Consider the following 22,569-nt stretch of genomic DNA (forward strand, 5'->3'; position numbering starts at 1 on the left):
CATACCTGATCATAAATAGGTGACCCAGAACCAGGAGGAAGAGTTGGAGTAAAAGCAGATTTTTGCCACATGGGACTGCCACTTATCCCTGAAAAGGCTCGACTTGATTGGGTATTCCCTTCTTCAGCTACTTTAATTTGTGCTTGAGGTCTATTGGAATAAATTCACTAATTATATAGAGTATTTCTCCAGATCAACATTACTGAGAAGTTTTATAATTTTCATTATAATTCCATGAAAATATATTCATGAATCATTATTACTCCAGTTCAGGTATCCATAATAAACTTTTAATGTCCCTTAATTCATTACATACCAATTGAGTATTTAATTGAATAATTTTGTGTTTGGTTAACATTATACACACACATTTTACCTGTGAAATAATATACAAATATTTAAGGAACCCAGAAAAATTATGATCATAATACTGCATATTACATTCAGTTAAAGAAATATTGGATTTGAGAAGAAACATGCTCTCGCAATTGAAGTTCCATTACTTTATCCTCAAATACATTTGACCAAGAAGAGACTTTAAAGTTTTAGTTTTTTTCCACTGAAATTAGGTGAGATACAAACCAGAGGACATGGGTTAAAGGTGAAAGATGAGAAATTTAGGGGGAACTTTCGGGGAAATTTCAAAACATAGAGAGTGGTGATCTGGTAGGAGTATAGAACTAACTGCCAGTGGTGAAAGAAGGTCAGCATCGGGAACTACACTACCAGTCTGGCTCACTATTCCTCGTCCAGTCCTTCTTAGGAAGCAGGTGAGGAGAAGTAAGACCGATGCCCTGGTGGAAAGGGTGAAACTGCTCCACGCCAATCCCACGTACACCTATGTGGAGTACTCAGATGGCAGGGAAGACACCATCTCCAACAGGGACCTGGCACCCAGCGGAACAGAGGGTCCATTGCCTCTGCGAGCCATGGATCTCATTTTCACCTTCCCCAGTCAGGGCCTTGGGGATCCAGTTCAGGAGGAAAGTGCATTCCCATTTATCATCGAGCAGGAGACCCAGCCTGCTTCTCCTCCCCCACAAAGGGACCAGGAGACCCAAGGAGTCCAAGGCCCCCCAGTGCTAAGGAGCTCCACCAGGATATCCAGACCCCCGGACCGCTTAAATTTGTAAACAATTCTATTTTTTTTTAAACCACTTATTTCTGAACCCATGTTTTCTGTCTTCATTCACAGACCCTAAATTCTACAGGAAGGGGAGAATGCTGTAAAATGGAATTCACTGGTAGGGTGTTGAGCTGATGGCTGGTCCCACCTCCCGGCTCCTCCCCCATCTGCCCACATATAATCCTAGTTTCCTGCCTAAACCCAGAACCCTTCTGAAAACTACCGTTGCACCCGACCCTTAGTTATAAGCTAATAAAAGCATTTGTTCTCCCTCCAGTCGTGAGAGCTTTTATTTCACGCTAGATAGGAATGGCGTTTTTGCTGTTCACACTTGACCACTCCTAACTGGGACAATTAACACTTTCACACTTGCAAGGAGACATCCCCAGGGTTAGGACTGTTCTACCTTCTACGGTAGAAGGTGCATGATGCACCGAGTGATGGTGGACCTGCCTTAAATCCTGATCAATGTATTATTACCTAATATTTGGACAAAAATAATCATCCCTAATTATAACATAATTAAGCTTAATGCACAGCATGGTATGAGCCCCTCAGCTCCTGTTATCCATGTGATAACCTATATAAACCTTTACAAGGGTCCATGGGAAAGCGCTAACAATAAATGGCAATAGCCATCTCACACCAGCATTAAGATTTTCTTTTCACACTAGACCCTTTTTAGGCTGAATGGCTGTTAATTCCTGGAACCACTTCCAAGTGTGAAAGGGGCTTCATGGTTGTTTGTAATGTCATACATGTACTTTGACAATAAATCTGATTTTCTGAAATTAAGGCAAGATCTCATGAATTATAATTTCAGAAGATATAAAAAATATACTTTTCCATGAGGTACATAACTTCATATTTACATAACTTCAAATTTGCTTTGAAATAGAATACTTTTGAAAAGAATGTTTCAATCCTGAAGGTGACACCAAGGACTATTAATTAAATAGTGATGTTACAATCCTACGATACAATTCCAAGTCAAGTGAGTATTGAAAGATTAATAAAGTGATATAATGAGACACAAACCCAGGAGATATTGAGGTAGTTGAAACAGGTTTTGAGGGTGGCAATAAAGCTCTTTTAGGTGATAAAGGAGTTGCATTTTCTGTTACCACCTCCACATAGTTTACTGGAAACCAACCAGCTTTTCCTTGTAAAGTTCCATACAGCCAGCTTGACTCCCCCTCAATTGTTTCATCAACCTATGGATGCCAGAATAAGATTAGTCTCAAAAATAAAAACGTAATAAAACTTTCCTCTTGAATTTCAATTTCCTACATCTTTTGCATCTGTTTGGTCCCAATACTTTTAATATATGTACAATAAAATGATACATTCTGCACCGATAGGTACAGTGAGATGGTGAAGTAGGAGTCCCTGTAGCTTTGGATATGATATGACTACAGCATTGATGTCTTACCATGGTATCTATGAAACCATTCATGAGCAAAGTCTTCAGAAAAGAGTAAGGAGAATAATTGTTTTAAGGCACAAGTTTGTATGCGGGGATACCAGAATAAATAAAAAAAACATTTCTAATAATTCAACAACACATCACAAAGTGCCTTTCAAAGCTAACGTGGATATTCATGGGCCCAAAACACACATTTTGGTTCAAGGTATTAAATATCTCTGTCAGAGGCTACACAACATTCAAGAATCAACTAATGTATTGTTTTTGGAACACTTATTGCAACTGGATACATGCATTTGTTTTTTCAAGCATCACCTTCTATCCATCAACTTTGTACCTCTATTATATCTCCAGTTTGAAATCCGAGTTCATCATTATTTCTTGCTTCAAATGGATATAACGCTCGATAATTTGTCAAGACGGCAGACTTTCTGTGCATGGAAGTTTTGTTTTTGTTGATTGGGGGCACTGCAGAAAACATGAAAATAAATTAGTTGCAAAGATTGCAAGGTTTCAGTTGCTCATTTTGGTAAATGCCATAAAGGACGAGTTCTACTTTTTTTCTAAAAAGCATTGTGGACATAGGGATCTTGCAGATTGGAAGGTTAACAAATGTATTCCCACTATTTAAGAAAAGAGGGAGAGAAAACAGGGAACAACAGATTCACTACAGACCTATTAGCCTGATTTCAAAATTTGGGAAAATGTTATAATTCATTATTAATAAAGTAATAACAAAGCATTTAGAAAATAATAATGAGCAAACAAAGTAAACGTATTTCCCCGTTTAAAAGCTTTTTTTAAGGCTACAATCAGATTAGATAGGTGGGAAACTAGTGGATCTGATGAATTTGAACAATCAACGGATGTTGATTATTAAACAAAATCAGATTACACAGGATTGAGAAAATGTTTTGTCACAGAATCAGAAATAGTTCAAGTAGAAACAAATGGATTATGTTAGTCTATGAAGACTGTGGCAACTTGGGTGACTTAGGGATTGTTTCTGTGGCTCCAGCGAAGTATAATTCACATGAATGATCAGGGAAAAGAGTAACTGGGTTGTGAGGGGATGCAGACAGGATCGGTGAATGGAGAACGACATAATAGGTGGCATAATTATGGAACAATGTGATGTCATCAACTTTCATCGAAAAAAATAGAAAGGCAGAACACATTTTAAATGTGGGGATCAGAGGGGTAGTCAAACACCAAAGGATATCAGACATCAGAGGTAAAGGTAATGAATGTTTTGGGTCATTATTCAGATGCTATGAAGCAGATAGTTTAGTCCTGAACTGTAATTGAATCTAGACTTATCTATGCAAATACAGTGCAGAGAATATTGCACAGCCACCATGCTCACAAACCACCCCACCCCCCACCCCCCCCAACCTGATTTGTGCTTTGTAGATGGCGGAAAGCTTTTGGGGCATCAGGAGGTGACCCACTCAGCTCAAGATATCCAACCTCTCTCCTGATGATTATTCCTGTGTAATAGTTCACATCCACCTTAGAGGCCACATGGAAATTCAGTTTCACCTCATCTGAAAAGGTTTGTCTCTTATAGTTTAATATATGCCCATTTTCCTTTGCTGAAATATCAGCTTCTATGTGTTGAAATCACTATGTAACCTCCTAATTCTGGCATGCAATAGGTTATTCTAATGAACACCCAACACTTTTACCTTCTTTCTTTGATCCATATATTGGCTTATCATCAAAGTGTTTCATTACGTCTTTGGCTTTACCTAGCACATCAATCTTTTCCTGAGATTTCTCAGACTCCTCTCGTTTTCTCTTTTCTTCTTCTTCATGCAGCTGTTTTGCCTCCTCTTCTTTCCAAGCCTGAGCTTTCCTTTTCATTTCCTCCTCTTGACGACGTTTCTCTTCTGCTTCTTTCTGAAGCAGCGCACGTCTTTTCCTTTCCTCTTCTTCACGACGGAGCTTCTCCTCTGCTTCCCTTTGAAGTTGGGTTTGCCTTCTTTTATCCTCTTCCTCCTGCCGATGCCTTTCCTCAGCAAGTTGTTTACTTTGTGCTTCCATTTCTCTTTGCTTAGCAACAAACTCCTCGTTTTTCCGATTTTCTTCCTCACGGATTTTATCCTGAAGTCGTTCTTCCTCCAGCTTCCGTTGCTTTGCCTCTTCTTCTCTTTTGACTTTTAATTTCCAAATATTTTCTTTGTCTTGCTTTGCTTTTCTACAACAAATGTAAAAATGAACTTTTATGAGAATGTTAAAAAATTATCAATAAAAAAACTATTCAGCTGAAATCCAGATCTGGTTACCATTACAAGTCCTACAAAATTACAACTCATGTTCCATGGACCGTGTCACTGTCCTTTAGGACAAACAGTAAGCATCATTTTTTTTTAAAGATGGTACGGAAGGTGGAGAGAAGGATGATGGAAGGAATGCAAAGAAACTTGTAATAAGTCATGAACGGGGGGAAATTCTTTGTAGATTTTTATCAAAAATATCTGCAAATACCAGAAATCTGAAACAAATATAGAAAATCTTTAAAAGATTTGCAGCATTCATGGAAAAAAGAAACAGTTGATTTTTCAGAATGTGGAAAAAGAATCTACTAAGTTAATCAAGATATGGCATGAATGTCAACTAATCCACCACCTTAGCTGGGAGAGGCAAAGGGCAAATAGGTTCAGAATTATACACAAAAGTCTCAGGTATTCTGCCAAAACAATCGACGCCAACTGCCAGGAATATTCTATTTGAAAATTTATCTTATTCCTTGCATGCACACACGTGCATTTAAATTTTAAATGAAAACATTTCAGAATTTTATTTACTGGAGTACCAAAGGTTTCAATTATTTTCCAACTGCAATCACAGGGATCCAAATTCCCATCTCTTGGCATTTTAAATAAAAATCACAAATGATTTTACCGTAAAGCATCCTCCTCTTGCTTTTTCTTCCTTGCTAGCTCTTCATTTTTTTTTCTTTCAAGTGCTCGAATTTTATCCTCTTTGATTCTATAGAGCTGCTCCAAAGCATACTGCTGCTTGGTGTAGCTTTCCCGCAGTTCCTGTAGGATTATATAGAGCAATAAAATATCTGCTGATTAATCGACTTCACTTTAGTTGATACTGTTGATAAAAATTAGTCCTAGAAATGCTAGTGACACATGCATCTTGCAAAAACCATAGAGATGGAAATGCGGAACATGCACAGGAATGACCCTGTACTCACTCTGGCCACCGCTTGCTGCACACAGATTGAATGCTGAAAGTAATCAAGGTCCAGGCAGTGTTGCTGGACAGCTCTTAATTGACAAAAATCTGATTATCTATAATAAATACAGATGTCAAGTTTAGGAAAGCCAAATTAATTAAACTTTTCAGATCTTCAGTGCATGAGCAGGACAGTACACTTTCAGACTCAGTATTTTTAGGACAGTGTCTACTTCCACTGAAATGCCAGTATGAGAGATCCGTGTGTGCTGGTGTATTGATTTTGACGAGATTATTAGAACCGGAGCCTGGAATGACAGCCTTGTTCAAAATCAAAATCGAATAAATGAATTTTTTTTTAAAATAAATCTGGAAATTTTTAAAAAATGGCATCCATCAAATTGTTTGGTCTGCTGTTAAAAGCTCCAGTAGTGCGTTAATGCCCTTTGTGGAAGGGCATTAAATCTGCCATCAATACCTCTGGTGTATTTCTAAATTCAAATCTCATTCTTAACTACTCTCCAAAGTAACTCAGATATGCCCATTTCTCTGAAACTCCTGTCCAGAGGTAATAGGCAGCCAATTAATATTCTTGAGAAACAAACATCAGCAACATCCCATAAGTAGATGGCCAACATGGTATAAGATATTTCCCATCTGAAAAGAATGCCGTTAGTTACCTGCGATATTAATGTTGGGCACGAATTTTCCAATAAAATCAAAAGCCAAGTGACCTCAGGACCGATCTCATTATTAAATGAGTCACTGGCCACTTCATCGGTCAGTTCAGCCCTCTGCGACAAACTGACTGGGAAGAGCACATTGAGGTTGATGATTTGCAGTAAGAATTCAACTCTGTCCACCATCCGCCTCTTCTTCGAGGCCCACCCAAAAAAGGCCAATATCTTAGATGATAAGGCGCTCAAAACCCACCATCAGCGGCAAGCCTAAATCTGGGCAAAATTCTCACTGGCACTGACAGGACTTCTTTTATTACTGTTTCCTGTATTGATGGACTACCACTTGTTTTGAACACTCACTGCTAACCTAGGCAGCCTCTTAGATTTTATTTTCGTTAAGGGCTTATCGGTGAACCATAGAACATTATAGCACAAAAATTGGCCATTTCAACCCCTCTAGTCTGTGCCTAACCACTTTTTCTTGCCTAGTCCCACTGACCTGCACTCAGTCCATAGCCCTCCATACCTCTCTCATCCATATACCTCTCCAAATTTCCCTTAAATATTAAAATCAAACCCGCATTATCACTTCAGCTAGAAGCTCGTTCCACATACCCACCACTCTCTGAGGGAAGAAGGTCCCCCTCATGTTCCCTCTAAACTTTTCCCCTTTCACCCTTAACCCATGTCCACTTCTTTGAATTACACCCACCATCAATGGAAAAAGCCTGTCTATATTTGCTTTGTCTATCCCCCTCATAATTTTAAATACTTTTATTAAATCACCCCTCATTCTCCTACACTCCATGGAATAAACACTGAACCAGTTTAACCTTTCCCTGTAACTCAGTCCCTGAAGTCCAGGCAACATTCGGGTAAATCCTTCTCTGCACTCTTTCAATCTTATTGATTTCCTTCCTGTAGTTAGGTGATCAAAACTGCACACAATATTCCAAATTTGGCCTCACCAATGTCTTGAACAACTTTACCATAACATTTCAACTCCTATACTCAATACTTTGAATTATGAAGGCCAAGATGCCAAAAGCTCTCTTTACAACCCTATGTGATGGCACTTTAAGGGAATTATGTATCTATATTTCCCAGATACTTCTGTTCTACCACACTCCTCAGTGCCCTACCATCTGTCATCTACAAACTTACTAATCCAATTGACCACATTATCATCCAGATCATTGATATTGATGACAAACAACAATAGTCCCAGACCGATCCCTGGGGCATACTATTTACTTACAGACCTCCAGACTGATAAGCAATCATTACTCTCTGGCTTCTCCCATCCAGCTATTATCAAGTCCAGTTCACTACTTCACTGTGAATACTAGCGTTTGAACCTTCCTCACTAACCTCTCATGTAGGACCTTGTCAAAAGCCTTACTAAAGTCCATGTGGACAATATCCACAGCCTTTCCTTCATCAACTTTCATGGTAACCTCCTCAAAAAACTCTAAGATTGGTTAAACACAATCTACCACGCAAAAATCCATGTTGACTATCCCTAATGAGTTCATGGCTAGCCAAATAATTGTATATCCGATCTCTTAGAACACCTTCCAAAAATTTACCTTCTACTGACATCAGGCCCACTGGCCTATATAATTTCCAGCGTTACCTTTGGAGCTTTTTTTAAATAATGGAACAACATGAGCTACCCTCCAATCCTCATGCATTACACCTATGGCTAAGGACATTTTAAATATTTCTGTCAGAGCCCCTGTGCTTTCTACACTAGCCTCCCTCAAGATCTGAGGGAATATCTTGTCAGGACCTTGGGATTATTCCACCCCTATTCGCTTTAAGACAGGATGCACTTCCTCCTCTTTAATTTGTATAGGTTCCATGGCCTCACTTCTGGTTTTCCTCATTTCTCATGACTCTATGCCTGCTTCCTGAGTGAATACTGAGGGAAATAAAAAAGAGCCATTTATGATCTCCCCTATCTCTTTAGGCTCTACACAAGGCCGACCACACTGATCTTCAAGGGGACCAATTTTGCCTCTTACTATCCTTTTGCTCTTGATAGACCCGTAGAAACCCTTTAGATTTTCCTTCACATTGTCTGCCGACATAAGTATTTGATAGATAAAGCTAACACCCTGAAGGACAGTGGTATTTGGGTGTGGATGCGGACAATATATGCCCAGTTTCCTGACTTTGCAGAAGAAGACGTGATTACCTCAAATTTTTGAAGAGCAATAATAACCTTTATACAGCAACAAAAAAGAAATCAGTGGGCAAAGCAAAGGTATTTATAGAACCATGCATCAAATGCCATTTGGATTAGTTGATACTCATGGATTGGGTTACAGGTCTGAAAATGCACCTTTACTTTTCAATTTGAAACCATTATTTTTAAATGGTTTCTACTCTCGTCCTCTCTTACTGACTGAATGAACTGTTAGGCATTTTTTCAGTGCAATGTAACATTTACAGTGAATAGAAGGATTATCTAAAACTGTGTGCTCACAGCAACTGATGGGAGAATGTCTACTATCCATCTTCTAATGGATAAACACTTTATTCAGCATGAGACTAATTCATACTTCACATTGATGCAGCAAACATTGCAATGCAAATGTCCATTTAAAAAAAAAACAATGGCCCCAATTTTCCCTTTGACATAGTTCAGCCATCATGTTTACTTGGTACTGAACCATATGACAAATCATCGTAGATTTGCATTAGAAAATAAACTAAAAATTGCTAAGGTTGGAAATCTGCTTAAAGTTCTGCTAACTGCCTCTATTAAGCTGTGTGGATGCACATTGTCAGGGATATTCCCTTGAACTTCACATACCTCACCTACTTTCGATCACACTGCAAACTAATATATTCATTTCTATTCTACTTGTAGCAATGGGTCCTGGGCCAAAAATATTAATTATTTTTCCTTCGGCAAAAATTGCCTCACCTGAGAAGTGCTTCCAGCAAGTTGTTTCTGTTAAAGAGTTACATTAGGTAAGCTTAAGGATTCTTTCACATTTAACCATTTGAAAAGCATTTAATAAGAGCTCCAGGCTTGCTGGCAATACAATTTTTGTATACTATTATTCTTGTGTTCCTCTTTTATCAAAGAACCCCAACACCACATAAAATCACATGAAAAGGAAAGAAAAATGTATTTTGCTCAAAAACTATGCCCCACCAATCATACTTTAACCCCACAAAGAAAATATAGTCTTTTTGTCAAGCAATTCTGAATTTATTTTTTTCCCCTTGATAACTTTCAAGGACCAATGGAAACAAAAATCCCATTTTAAAATTCCAATTTTAGAAATCACATTTCATCCTTCAGATAGGACTCCTAAAGTTTCTTTCCATCCCACCCAGATTTTCCAAGAGTAGACAGAATGAATAGATGTGACAAATCTTTTTACAATCCATTAATATGCAGCAACTTGGAGCAGATTCCCCCTTCCAACTTAAAGAATGGTTGGTTATGATGGAAGGTGTTACTGGGAATTTTAATTTTAAAAAAAATTAGACATACAACATTTTGCCCCATGTTGCCCAATTTACACCTAATTAACCTACACCCCAGGAAGGTTTCAAACGGTGAGAGGAAACTGGACCCCCTGGGGAAAACTCACACGGGCATGGGGAGAAGGTGCCAACTCCTTACAGACAATGAGGGATACGAACCCCAGACCTGATTGCTGGCACTATAACAGCGTTGTGCTAACTGGCATGCCAACTGTGATGACCTTACTTCCAGAATGGCCTCAACAGCAGTATAGAATAAGATTTCATAATTTCATAGCAGTACTGTTTTTATTGGATTGTACTGGTACTGCAGAAAAATAACTTAATCGTCACAGAGGGAAAAATTGAAGCCAATGTGTGATACTTCAACAAGCAGTAGGGCAAGAAAAAAAATCTGAGATTAATAAGGTTGCTAAAGCATAAAGATAGAAAGCGTTAGTAAACCGACTACATCAAACATAGCAGCCAGCAATGAAGTATGACTGAACAGAGCACATGATACGCAACAATTGACAATGGACTTCTACAGGAATCCAGACATATGGATTGTGTTTAGTGTTTACTTTCATTGTTAATATACCACAGGCACTGATCTCCAGAGAAAGGCAAAATAAAGTGAAGAGCTCCAATCTTCAAAAATGCTGGATAGTGTTCAGCAATCATTACGGCCTTTGTCCTCAATTACAACAAACTGACCACTGCAGATTCTATCAGCACCATCAGGCTCAAAGAATCTTTCCAGGACATTCGACCAGATCTTAATAAGTAAATAAATTTATTTTTAAATTTAGTGATACAGAACAGTAACTACCCCTTGTGGCCCATGAGCCCGTGCCATCCTGTATGCTTTTTTTGGAGGGTGGGAGGAAACTGGAGCATCTAGAGGAAACCCACATAGAGAACATACAAATTCCTTAGAGACAGCACTGGATTCGAACCCAGATCACTGTCACTGTAACAGTGTCTCTATCCACCACCCCAAGCGTGCCATCCTTATGATTAATGGCAACAACGTAATGATCCAGTAAGTTAGGATTTTTATGAAAATAAATATTTTACAATCAATGAATTATCCTGCTTGGGTTAAGCTTACTCCTGATGAGACATACTCCACTTGTCAGCTATAAGAACCAAGTGCAACCAATGATTTAGTGTCGACTGCTAGGTAATTTTGTGCGTTATTGCCGTAATGACTGAAACCTGCCTCACCACAGTCACTCAATATTCTATTCTTTTAAGATTGCCAATCTTGATGGGTAGAAGGATAGCCACAATTTCCTCAGAGTATAAATAAATTGTCATTGCAGAAACACTTGCAAAATATTTACTCATCATATGTTGTCAACAACAATGTCAGAAGAATACTCTGTTTGCAGTAAGCATTAATTAAAAATGTGCCAAACTACTGTTGTAATCTTATTGTTGCACCTAGGTTCAGAAAAATAAACGATGCCAGACCCATTAGTACAAGTTTATGGATCTTCCTAATGTAAAACTGCAGGAACACACTGTGCCTTATTTTACTTTGGAATGGATATTCTCGCATCAAATGGAAAGGCACTTTCCGAATGTTCACGGATCATTGATCTGTGCTCCAAATTTTTGCTTCAAATTTCAGCATCTGCAGTGTCATGAATATTTATAGATGCTGTTGTTCCCTAAAAAAATAGGTGGGCACAATTTATTTTCTGGCAAACGTGGAAGGATAGATCGCTTACGATTCTATTTATTAAAATAACTCCCCAAGGGTTTTGGCCTGAAAGGTTGAATTTTTTTTTGGCTTCCATGAGTGCTGCCTAACTTGCTGAGTTCCTCCAGCATTTTGTGTGTAACACCCTTTTCTGGAGCATGTTTAAAATCTTAGTCATGTGCACTGATGATATATCAACAAACCACAAATGGGTAAAGGATCATGGAAACAAGAATACATCAAAGTTAAAAAGAGAATAAGACTTTATTTTTGGCAAATAACCTTCAATAAAAGGAATAAGGTGCTGAGACAGCCCAGCAGAGAGAGAAGGCACTCAAGTACAAAGTCGTCCATTTCCTCACACTGTAAAATAATAAAGTATGGGAAAAGAATAAATATCATTTATTCTCTGAATGTACAACAACTATGCTTTTGTCAACTGAGATTACTTAAGGAGTACACTGTAAAGAAAAGGGGAAAACAAGCATGTTAAAATAAATAAATTCGAACCCCTTTCATTTAACAATTAGCCAACATCCTCAATTCACCTCAACATCTAGAATCTTGAATGATCTGCATAAAAAAACTAGAAGTTGCTGCACCAAAGTTTAAGTGAATTTTGTATCTTGAAAGTTGACATAGTTCTATAGTAGTTACATGTGAAAATATGTTGCATACTGTGGAGTCCCACACATCTCTAAAGTAATGCACAGCAAATATACGTGTAAACAAACACTGCAACTAAATTATAACAGATATCATCAAGGCGTAACATTTAATTTATTGAAATAAATATACTAACATTAAAAGAAAGTATAGTTTGCATTTATATTGTGATTTTTTATAAAATCTATAAGCCCACCAAATTACAGAAGCAAAAGGTGCAGTCACTGTTGTAACACATGCAAAGTTCCCATAAACAACAATGCAATAACTGGCCAATTAGTTTTTGTGTCAACTGAGAGCAATAAATATTGGTTAGTAGTCAGTGAATAATTCACACATTATTTCAAAATTATACCATGGAAATGTCTAAATGAATCAGAGTTGGTTCTTGAATTTAGCATCTAATTTAAAAGGCAGTACCTCCAAACTACAGTACTATCTCAGTGAAGTGTCACCGAAGTCAAGGTTAAAATTCAACAATTCAGCCTTAAAAACTAACAACTATAGGAAAGGACAATCAAGTATAAAAATTTAGAAATGGTCAATTATTTAATTTAGTGATACCGCATGGTAATAGCCCCTTCCGACCCTTGCCTCCCAAATAAACACATGATCAATTATCTACCAACCCTGTATGAGGGAGAAAACCCATGCATACATGGGGAAAGGTTACAAACTCCTTCTAGACAGGTGCAGATTTGAACCCAGGTGGCTAGTGCTGTAATAGTGTTCCACTAATCGCAACACTAACCATGCCACCCGCAAATTTATCAGAAATAGAAAAACAGATGTCGGGCATTTGTTGAGAAAAATTTGTTCATTTACTTATTAATGACATTTCATTCCTTCACTAAATACAATTACCTTTAAATAATTTCCAAAGTACCTTCCTTCAAACAATATCAAAATTGTCATTTTGACAATAAGTGCACCATTCCTTAATTACCACTTCATTCTACTTTTTGTACCAAAATACCAACTGCTCTTTTGCTTTTTACCAATCTGATTAACACATTTCTATAATTAAAACAGAAAAGTGACTGTATGTTTAATGGTCGAAATCAGGTCAAATCTTCCTGATACTCATTCCTTTTTTTTAAAAAACCTTATTTATTTGAAGGATCATTAATAGTAATACAGAATACATTACAGAAAGAAAATTTTATATGAATATATATATTTTAAAAATTTAACAAAAAGGAAAAAAAAATAAAACCAAAAAGTTAAATCAAATCCCCACCCACCCTCCTACCCCATCAGCCAGCTCTCTTAAAGAGAGCAAAAATATATAAACATAAACTAAGAATATATAATAAATCAAAATATTTCTAAATGCATATATTCCAAATATGGTAACCACTAATTAAGAAAAAAAGAACAATTTTCATGCAGATTATATGTAATTTTTTTCCATAACAATACAAGCTTTCAATTCATTATGCCATCGCATTAATCACTATGTTATCTTTTCTTGTACTTGCTACACATTTTCGAACTACAGACAATGCTAAATATATAAATGCAATTTGAAATTTATCCAACCCTAATCCCTTTAAAGGAATCATATAACCCATTAAAAAAAATGGATCTAATGGTAACTTAAAGTTATATAATTTTTCCAAAATTAAGTTAATTTCATCCCAGAATGTTTGTACATACACACAAGACCAAACAGCATGTAAAAAAGTTCCAGTTACATACACATCTAAAACAAGAATCCGAATTACTAAAACCATATTTTTTCAATTTATCTGGTGTTAAATAAAACTGATGTAGAAAGTTATAATTAACCGTTCCTTACCGCACATTTGTCAATTTAGTAACACTATCATGACACCTATCTGCCCAGTTGTCTTCAGGAAAAACAAAAGCTAAATCATTTTCCCATTTAAGCTTAGACATCTCCCATTCCAACTTATCCATATTGTCTTGTAATACTTGGTACATAACAGAGATATAACCCCTTTTTGGTATAGAAGAAATCAAAGACTTGAATTCTGTCAATAAAGGTAAGTAACATCATCTCTCTACCATTCATATTTATCACCAAAGCTTGAAGCTGATAATAAACAAATAAAGTATTTTCAGCAATATCAAAACGCTCTTTCAATTGATTAAAGAAACTGTCCTTCTACAAAACAATCCTGTAACGTTCTTATACCCTTAGAATCCCAACTCTTTAAATGACCTGATACTCATTCCTTGATATTACTGTCCTATTCCTTGCAATCAAGGGAACAATTTCAAAATACTTACTTTTGACTAAATTACTCTGGAAGAGATGAACCAACACACCAAGTCACTGATGTTATCTGGTATAATGACATCTTTTCTGTCACAAAGTCTAAAATAACTCAAGGAATTCAAATTGTTTTAAAATAGATTTATCCGGACAATGTCTTTTCACGAAGCAGAGGCCTTTTTAAGAGAAGACTTTTCATTTGTCCAGTCACTCAGAAACCCTATCCATTCTGTTCACATTCAGAAAAGTTTCTTGCTGCCAATCTAAAATTAGCTTTGTCAAAATAAATAGGTAATTTCTATATTCCCTCATCATTAAATTAAAAAGATGAATGGGGAGAAAAAAAACCATTTAAAATAAGAAAGCGCTTTTAAGAAAATATAAAGCTGGCATTAAAATTCAGAGTAAAATATAAATCTCACCTTAACAAAATGGAGAATGAAATTATAACAAGATGAAATGAGAAAATGGGCTAAGAAATGGCCGATTGAATTCAATTTCGACATGTGCGGGGCATTGTACATTGGAAGGTTAACTCAAGGCACAAATCACACGCTGAAAGATAGGATCCTGGGGAGTGTTGGAGAATAAAGATTTGGTGATATTAGAACATCATTTCATGAATAGAACGACACAGGTAGACAGGATGTTGAAGGTGTTTGGTATGCTTACCTTCTTCATACAGAGGGTGAATGAGCTACCAGAGGAAATGATAGAAGCCGGGACAACTTCAAACATTCAAATTACATTTAACTAGGTACATAGATAGGAAAGATTTAGAGAGTAATGGGCTGAAGGAAGGCAAATGTGATCATCTTGGTTGGCATGGGTAAGTTGGGTCGCAAGTCATATTGTTGAAATCTAGAACACTGAATATCAGTCAGGGTGTTGAGTATAGGAGCAAGGATGTCATGTTACAGTGTACATTATGTTGGTGAGACTACACTTGAGTAATATGTGCAGTTTTGGTCACCCAGATAAGGCAATATATAATTAAGCTGGAAAGGGTGCAGAACAGAGTCACAAATATGTCACTGCGATCTCTAGCTTCAATTCTAAGAGGCTGGAACTCCTCCCCACCCCCCCCCCCCACCCCCCCCGAGTCTGTAGGAAGCTAAGGGGATATCTTCCAGAGGTTTATAAAATCAAGACAGTCATAGAAAAAGTAAATAGCTATAGTCTTTTTCCCAGGACAAGGAAATATAAAACTAGAGGGTATAGAGGGTGGCATGGTTGGCATAGCAGTTAGCACAACACCTTTACAGCACCAGCGATTGGGACCAGGGTTCAAATCCCGCATGGTCTCTAAGGAGTTTGTATGTTCGCCTCATGTCTGCATGGGTTTTCCTCAGGGGCTCCCATTTCCTTCATCCGTTTGAAATGTACCTGGAGTGTGGGTTAATTGGGTGTAAATTGGGTGGCACAGACTCGTGGGCTGAAATAACCTGTTACTGTGCTGTATGTCTAAATTTAAAAAAAAACATTTAAAGCAAGAGGGGAAATATCTAAAAGGTACTTGAGGGGAACCTTTTTCATACAGGTGAATGAGCTACCAGAGGAAATGACAGAAGCTGGGACAACTATAGCATTCAATGACATTTAACTAGTTACATAGATAGGAAAGATTTAGAGTTATGGTCTGAAGGAAGGCAAATGGGATCAACTTGGTTGGCATGGGCAAGTTGGGTTGCAGGTCATATTGTGGAAATCCAGGACACTGAATATCTATTCTTTTGGATAAACCACAAAGGGGTTCAGCTTAAGGTAAAAGATTAAATGCCATTTTTTGTTTTGTTAACTGATTTCAGTAGGCACACAAATATTAAAATTAATCACCATCCCTGGCTTCAAGATATAACACAAAACCAAACATGATTCTGGATTCTGATTGCTGTCAAGTGACACAATATAAAACAGTTTTATTTTCAGAGAGAATGGAATACTTGTTTTAAATCTTAAGGTTTATCCAATACATTGGTTAAGGAATGGTATTAACATTATGATTAAGTGCCACCCTCTACAAAATGATGATCAGGTCCACTTGTAACCAATACTGCTTGGATATTACCTTCAGCTGGCTGTTAAAAGAATCCATTTCTGAAAGTTTGTTGGCTGTCTCCTTCTCCAATTCCTTCAACTGCTGGCAGAGTCGTGTACAAGATTCTCTCTTTACAGCGTGGTTGTGCTTCAACAGCTCAAGTTCTGTATCAGAAGAACACAAGTTGTGTTAAATTTCCAAACCATGAGAATTTCCAACTCAGTCTTGTTGTAGACATCTAAAAATGTTGAGCTAAAAACAGAAAATGGTGGAAAAACTCAAAAAGATCAGACAGAATCTACAGCTATATATTTATAAACAAGTCAACATTTCAAATCTTTCCTGACTTCTGGCATCTGCCTTTTAGGATTTGAAGCTACAGCTGAGCATGAAGAAGTCAGACCCTTCCTCATCTGTCGTCAACTAGTTGTCAGGTTGACTATTCAAATCACCAAGAATATATAGGATTAGGCAGGTTTGTGGGCCTTGCTTCCAGAATATCATTTTTAGCTCATCACACAGATCGTTGTTATGCCTAAATTTAAGGAATATATGTCCTTAATATTTCTGTTCAGAAAATCAGCATGAACTCTAAAGAACTGTGAAATACAAGTAGAGTGAACATCTATTAAATAGTATGACATACTCACTTTGATTAGATTGGGGCTGAAATTCTTTTATTTGGTTGCTCAGTGACTGCTTGACGGAAATTAGCTGATTCAGCATACTCTGACATTCCTGCAAGAACATATTGTCACAATAATGAACGCTCTTCAAATGAATTTAAGCAATAGAGCAGATTTGCCTATAATTTAATGACAATGTTAAAAGGTTGCAGCTATTTTTGAATAATTTATGCAGTCACCAATGTCAAATAAAGCAACATGTCTGTTTTGGAATTACCAGTACGTCTGCTTAGCTTTCTACTTAATTACTATTAGCCATATTGTCCCTACTACCAAACATCCCAGCAAATGATCTGTTCCAGCTACTTCCATTCCTCCTGCTCTGTTACAAACATATTTTAATTAGTGCCCATTTTACCAAACTATCATAGGCTCCTCCCTGCCCCCCACACCCTTACTACCAATCATATCCAACATCATTGCTTTGGGGAGTTAAAACTATTTGAAAAAGAAAAATGTGAAATCCACAGCAACAAAATACAGTACAACTCTGATTATCCAAAATTGGATTATCTGAAAGTTTTTTGGACCTGGTCGTGATGTTTGTTTGCCCCTGAAAATTTTCAAATAAACGATGATATCCGAAACAATCAGAAATCCTCATTTATCTGAAACTTTTTTGGAACTAAACTGATCTTATAGGTTGGGGAAAAAATTCACCTGACACGAAATTAAAACGATGATTGTCCTTGTTTCAGGTAACACCCTCCCCTCTCTTTTTCCATTTCTTTTTTACCTTCCACAACTCTCCCTCTCAAAATGCATGCCACTGTCTTCCAGCTGCTAGTGGTCAGAAGAATCCCTTGTACTGGCATTATCAAGGAGAGGAGCCTCCCAGGCAAGAGCAGGACCTTAGGCTCAGTGGCATTCTCTCCTTTCTCACCTCTTCCCTCCCTCCTTGGCACACAGGAGCTCCCAACGCCTACTACTGTGTGTGTTAGGTAGGTCGAGGGAAGGGTTTGGTGTTGGGACTCAGGCTTTAGGAGCTCCAGAAAGTGGAGCTCTGACGCCGACTCCGCATATGCACACCGGACAGTAATCGAGAGCTACGGTGTAGGCCGAGAGGAGGGTTCAGAATCGGGCATTGGAGCTCCAGTGACTGTGAAACCACGGCATCAGCGGCAGATGCTCTGGTCTCACAGTTCAAAAATATGTGGTGCAGGAGGGCCGTGGGGTCGGTGGTGCTGCCGGACTGAAAAGGCAGGGGGAGCGGTCACACCCCTTGTTCGGGCTCCCAGGGAGCAGCAGGGACCTCGGGCTTCCAGGCAAGAGCAGGTCCTTGGTGGGGATGTGTCAAGGATCGGCAGTGGAGTTGGGGATGCATCGGGATTGGTGGTGTTGGGGACGCGTCGGGATTGGTGGTGTTGGGGACGTGGTGTTGGCAGCGGCCAGCATTTTTTTGATGAGAATTAACCATTATTTTCTGCTTAAAAAGCCTTCCCTTGTTATTTGTTGCTGTTTAAACATTGATACAAGTGATTTCCTGTTGCACTGGGCTGTTTTAAAAAAATCCAGTCCCAACCGTTTCAGATAATTGGAGTTGTACTGTACATACTTCACTGCCAGTACTGCTTATCAATAACCTTTTCATCTTCAAGTCAGAAGTAGGAATGTTTACTGATGAGTACACCATTTTCATTCACAGTTCCTCAACAAATTTGCCAGTGCATATCTGCCTCAGCAGGACCCAGACAACAATGAGGTATGGAATGATGAGAGAGAGATAATTTATGTGACACACAACTCCAAAACATCTAATCACTTCCTTTTGATATCATTTCATTGGCATTACCATCACCAACTTTATTTTGTTTATTTCTATAAGATCCCCTCTCATTCTTTTAAATTGCAGAGAGTAGACTCCCACAGGCAACTTAATCTCTCCTCATTGGCTAACCCTTTCATCTCCAGAATCAATCTGGTGAACCTCCTCTGCACTGCCTTCAAAGCTAGTAGATCCTTGATCAAAACCATAATGGCGCATATGGCTCCAGGTGTAGTATAACCGATACCTTATGGAGTTGCTGCAGAACCTCCTGCTCTTCAATCCAATCCCTCTAGCACAGGGGTTCTCAACCTTTTTCTTTCCACTCACATAGCACTTTAAATATTCTCTATGCCATAGGTGCTCTGTGATTAGTTAAGGGATTGCTTAAGGTGGTATGTGGGTGGAAAGAGAAAGTTTGAAAACCACTGTTTTAATCGTACCTCATTGACTCGTTATGTGCACGGTTTCATAACTCCAAAGGAAATGGGCCAATGACAATTTTTCTCAAGCAAAATATTTCACTAACAATTGGGTCTAGAGCAGTGATTCTCAACTTTCCCATCCCACTCACATACCATCTTAAGCAATCTCTTACTAATCACAGAGCATCCATAGCATAGGGATTACTTAAAGTGGCATGTGATTGGTTGAAAACCACTGCTCTATGTCAAAGATAAAAAATACATAACCTATGTTTCAGGCTTGAGCTCCTCCTGTTTAAGGCCACTAAATCATACCACTTTGTACTGATATGTGCCATAAGTTATTTCGAATTCAGATAGATTGCCCCGACACTCATTGTACTTTTACAATCTTGTAATCTTCTCGTCATTTGCATTTGATTCTTCTGTCCTCTACTTTTCTCTTTTCTAACTTTTTCTCTAGTCTCTGCATTGCCTCCCTGTCTTTCTGCACAATTCCAAATCACTTACCATATGTATACACCCTCCCTAACAGCACAAGCAAAAAACACCTCAGGGTATTGATTGCCCTTCAAGAGATTGGAGTACATGCAGTACAATGATAGATGTTTTCAAATTGATGGAGTTGATCCACATCAAACTCAAAATGTAATGAAGTGAGGTCATCACCTGGAGCTGCTGCTCCAAAACATTTACTTCTGTTCGTCTCTTGTCATACTTTTGATCAGTGAGATCAAGGTCATTTTCTTGAACTTTTTTTCTGCCCTTCACTTCTTGTACTTTGTTTGCGACACTTTGATGCTTCTCACTCTGTGACAAGTCAGAATAATAGTTACATTTTGGTGTTAAAAATTATTATATATTCAAAAGTTGGATTGATACATGCTCCAATGTGGGAATAGAAAGATGCTTATGGCATAAACTATTAATTAAAAAAAATTCTAATTGGCATTGAACCAAGATCAATTTAGTCTATAATCAAAAGTGGCTGATCTTGTGAAGAACTACAAGAGAAATTTTATTAATTCAGCCTTAATTTTCTACAATTGTTATTCATGTTTTGCTCTTGCAGAGTGAGAGTGGGGGGGAGTTATTTGTTTTCAAGCTGAAGAGGAACATACAACCATCCTACAGAGACTGCATTAAATGTATTCATGAAAATGGCATCAGAGACAATGGAAGATGTTCGACTGCTTAATCCTTTCATTTTCAGACTGTTGACTTCTGAAACCCAAAAGATACTTAATGTTTTTGTGAAATATTACCTGCAACATGAAATACCTTTTTCCCTGGCGAAGCAAATTGAAATTCATGATTTTAACAATACACAAAGCTTTAACACCATGTTGCTCTCCAAAAAAATTTGCTTTCTTGTCAGATTTAATGTTTGCATATTATTCCAATTCATTTGACAGAGATTAAATGTGTGTAAAAATAGAGAAACACAAAAGCTGCAAATGGTAGAATTTTGAGCAAAGAATTGCTAGAGGATCTCAGTAGGTCAGATAGCATTCACAGGTAGAAAGAGTCAGTCAATGTTTTGGGTCTGCACCCTTTATCAAGACCAGAGGGAAGGGAGTGGGTAATATGATGTATATAAAGGGGTGTGTGTGTGTGTGTGTGTGTGTGTGTGGGAGATGGGGGGGAGGGGAAAGAAAGAAATTGGGGTCTGAGAAATGACAAGGCAGGTGTGAGAGGTGGAGAGACAAGTAAAAGGGAGAAACCATTAGGGGGGGGGGGTGGTCAAGGAAAATGTTTTAACCATTCTCTCTAATTCAACTTGGTGTAGGTAAAGAAGAAATGGAAACAGTGTAACCAGATAGGGGTGGGGGGTGGGGTACCCAAAATTAGAGAAAAAAAATGTTCATACCATTTAGTTTAAAGCTATCCAGGAGGAAAACAATGTGTTCCTCAAGTTTACATTTGGCTGACAATGAATGAGGCCAAGAACATATACATCACTGATGGAATGATTGGTGGGGGGGGTGGGGGTGTGTGGCATAAGTTAATATATTCATGCACAGGAAGGTCAAGTATAGACCCAAAAAAGAGAATGTTGATGTACTGGGACATATTCAAACTCTATAAACTTACTCACTGGCTTTCAATTTATTATTTTACTTAAATATAGTATATTTGAAACTGCAATGACAAAACATCAATTATGAATCAACAAATTGTGGAGAATGTCTGCCAAGCTGCCTGTCTCCCCTCTGGCTAGCCTTGCTGTACTAACATTGGCTGTGCATTATCTCTACTGTTAAGGACACTCCCCTTGGGTATAACTGTATATGCACCTATTGTCTTTCATTATTTTTCCATGAGTTTCTGCTAATAAAAGCCATGATTATTGTTTGACCACATCATCTTTGTCTACTTCATCAACTGGCACTTCACAAGTATATAATAATAAACTTTAAAAGATATAAAGCAAATAAATGGGTAAGTGGAGATAGGTACAATGGGGAGCAGGCCAGTGGACAATGGACCCACTTCTCTGCTGTTTGATTCTGACTTTTTTGCCAACAAATCTTCAGGGACACTTACAACCCAATGCACAACCAATGTTCCATAAAATTTATGAGAAAAATTGGTAATTTTTTCGATAACAACCAGTCTGAAAAGGTTAGGCAAGTTCACAAGGACAAATTGAGAGCACCCACTTTTGTGTCGTCTCCATAAATATGGCTTGCACTGTTTATTCTTTTCCCAACTCCAATGAGAATTCATAACCAACTTTTTTAAATTCCTGAAAATACTGTTGTACGAGATAATCACAAAATGTTGAGAATTAATTGATCATACCCTTCGAAGATAACAGATCTGCAAAATAGATGCACTGAGAAAGAATAATTAACTACTGGTAACCATGACGTGGGAACAACGTAATGAACTATTTTAAAACATACGACAGTTAGAGTGAAGCAGGTGGGTGTGTGGTTTTCCCTGAAAGTTAAATTGACTCCTCATGACTTGAGATACTCTGCAATATGATAAAATTCTATTATACTAACCTATTTATTAGCTTCTGCTACACCTTGGTATATTAAAGATACAAAGTGCTATTCTGTTACACAAAAAAAAACATGTCCAGATCTTAGTAAAATCTATCAAAAAAGCTGTTAA

General features: G+C 37.7%; 1 protein-coding gene across 8 annotated transcripts in view; it reads right to left on the reverse strand.

Annotated features, from left to right (window-relative positions):
• The window catches only part of LOC138736734 (intersectin-2-like), a 220,624-nt gene that overhangs the window by 92,409 nt on the left and 105,646 nt on the right, over positions 1-22,569 (reverse strand). For 5 of the 8 annotated variants that reach the window (XM_069886717.1, XM_069886719.1, XM_069886718.1 and 2 more), the window contains exons 14-22: positions 20,113-20,253; positions 17,218-17,305; positions 16,598-16,731; positions 11,904-11,984; positions 5,460-5,599; positions 4,241-4,752; positions 2,890-3,020; positions 2,165-2,340; positions 6-150 (exon numbers count right to left, since the gene is read on the reverse strand). In XM_069886717.1, coding sequence (XP_069742818.1) covers positions 6-150; positions 2,165-2,340; positions 2,890-3,020; positions 4,241-4,752; positions 5,460-5,599; positions 11,904-11,984; positions 16,598-16,731; positions 17,218-17,305; positions 20,113-20,253 — 1,548 coding nt within the window. The remainder of the gene's footprint in view (positions 1-5; positions 151-2,164; positions 2,341-2,889; positions 3,021-4,240; positions 4,753-5,459; positions 5,600-11,903; positions 11,985-16,597; positions 16,732-17,217; positions 17,306-20,112; positions 20,254-22,569) is intronic. The other 3 variants (XM_069886722.1, XM_069886723.1, XM_069886721.1) reach the window with 2 other exon arrangements.

The sequence above is a fragment of the Narcine bancroftii genome, chromosome 6 (assembly GCF_036971445.1).
Source record: "Narcine bancroftii isolate sNarBan1 chromosome 6, sNarBan1.hap1, whole genome shotgun sequence".
Classification (NCBI taxonomy): domain Eukaryota; kingdom Metazoa; phylum Chordata; class Chondrichthyes; order Torpediniformes; family Narcinidae; genus Narcine; species Narcine bancroftii.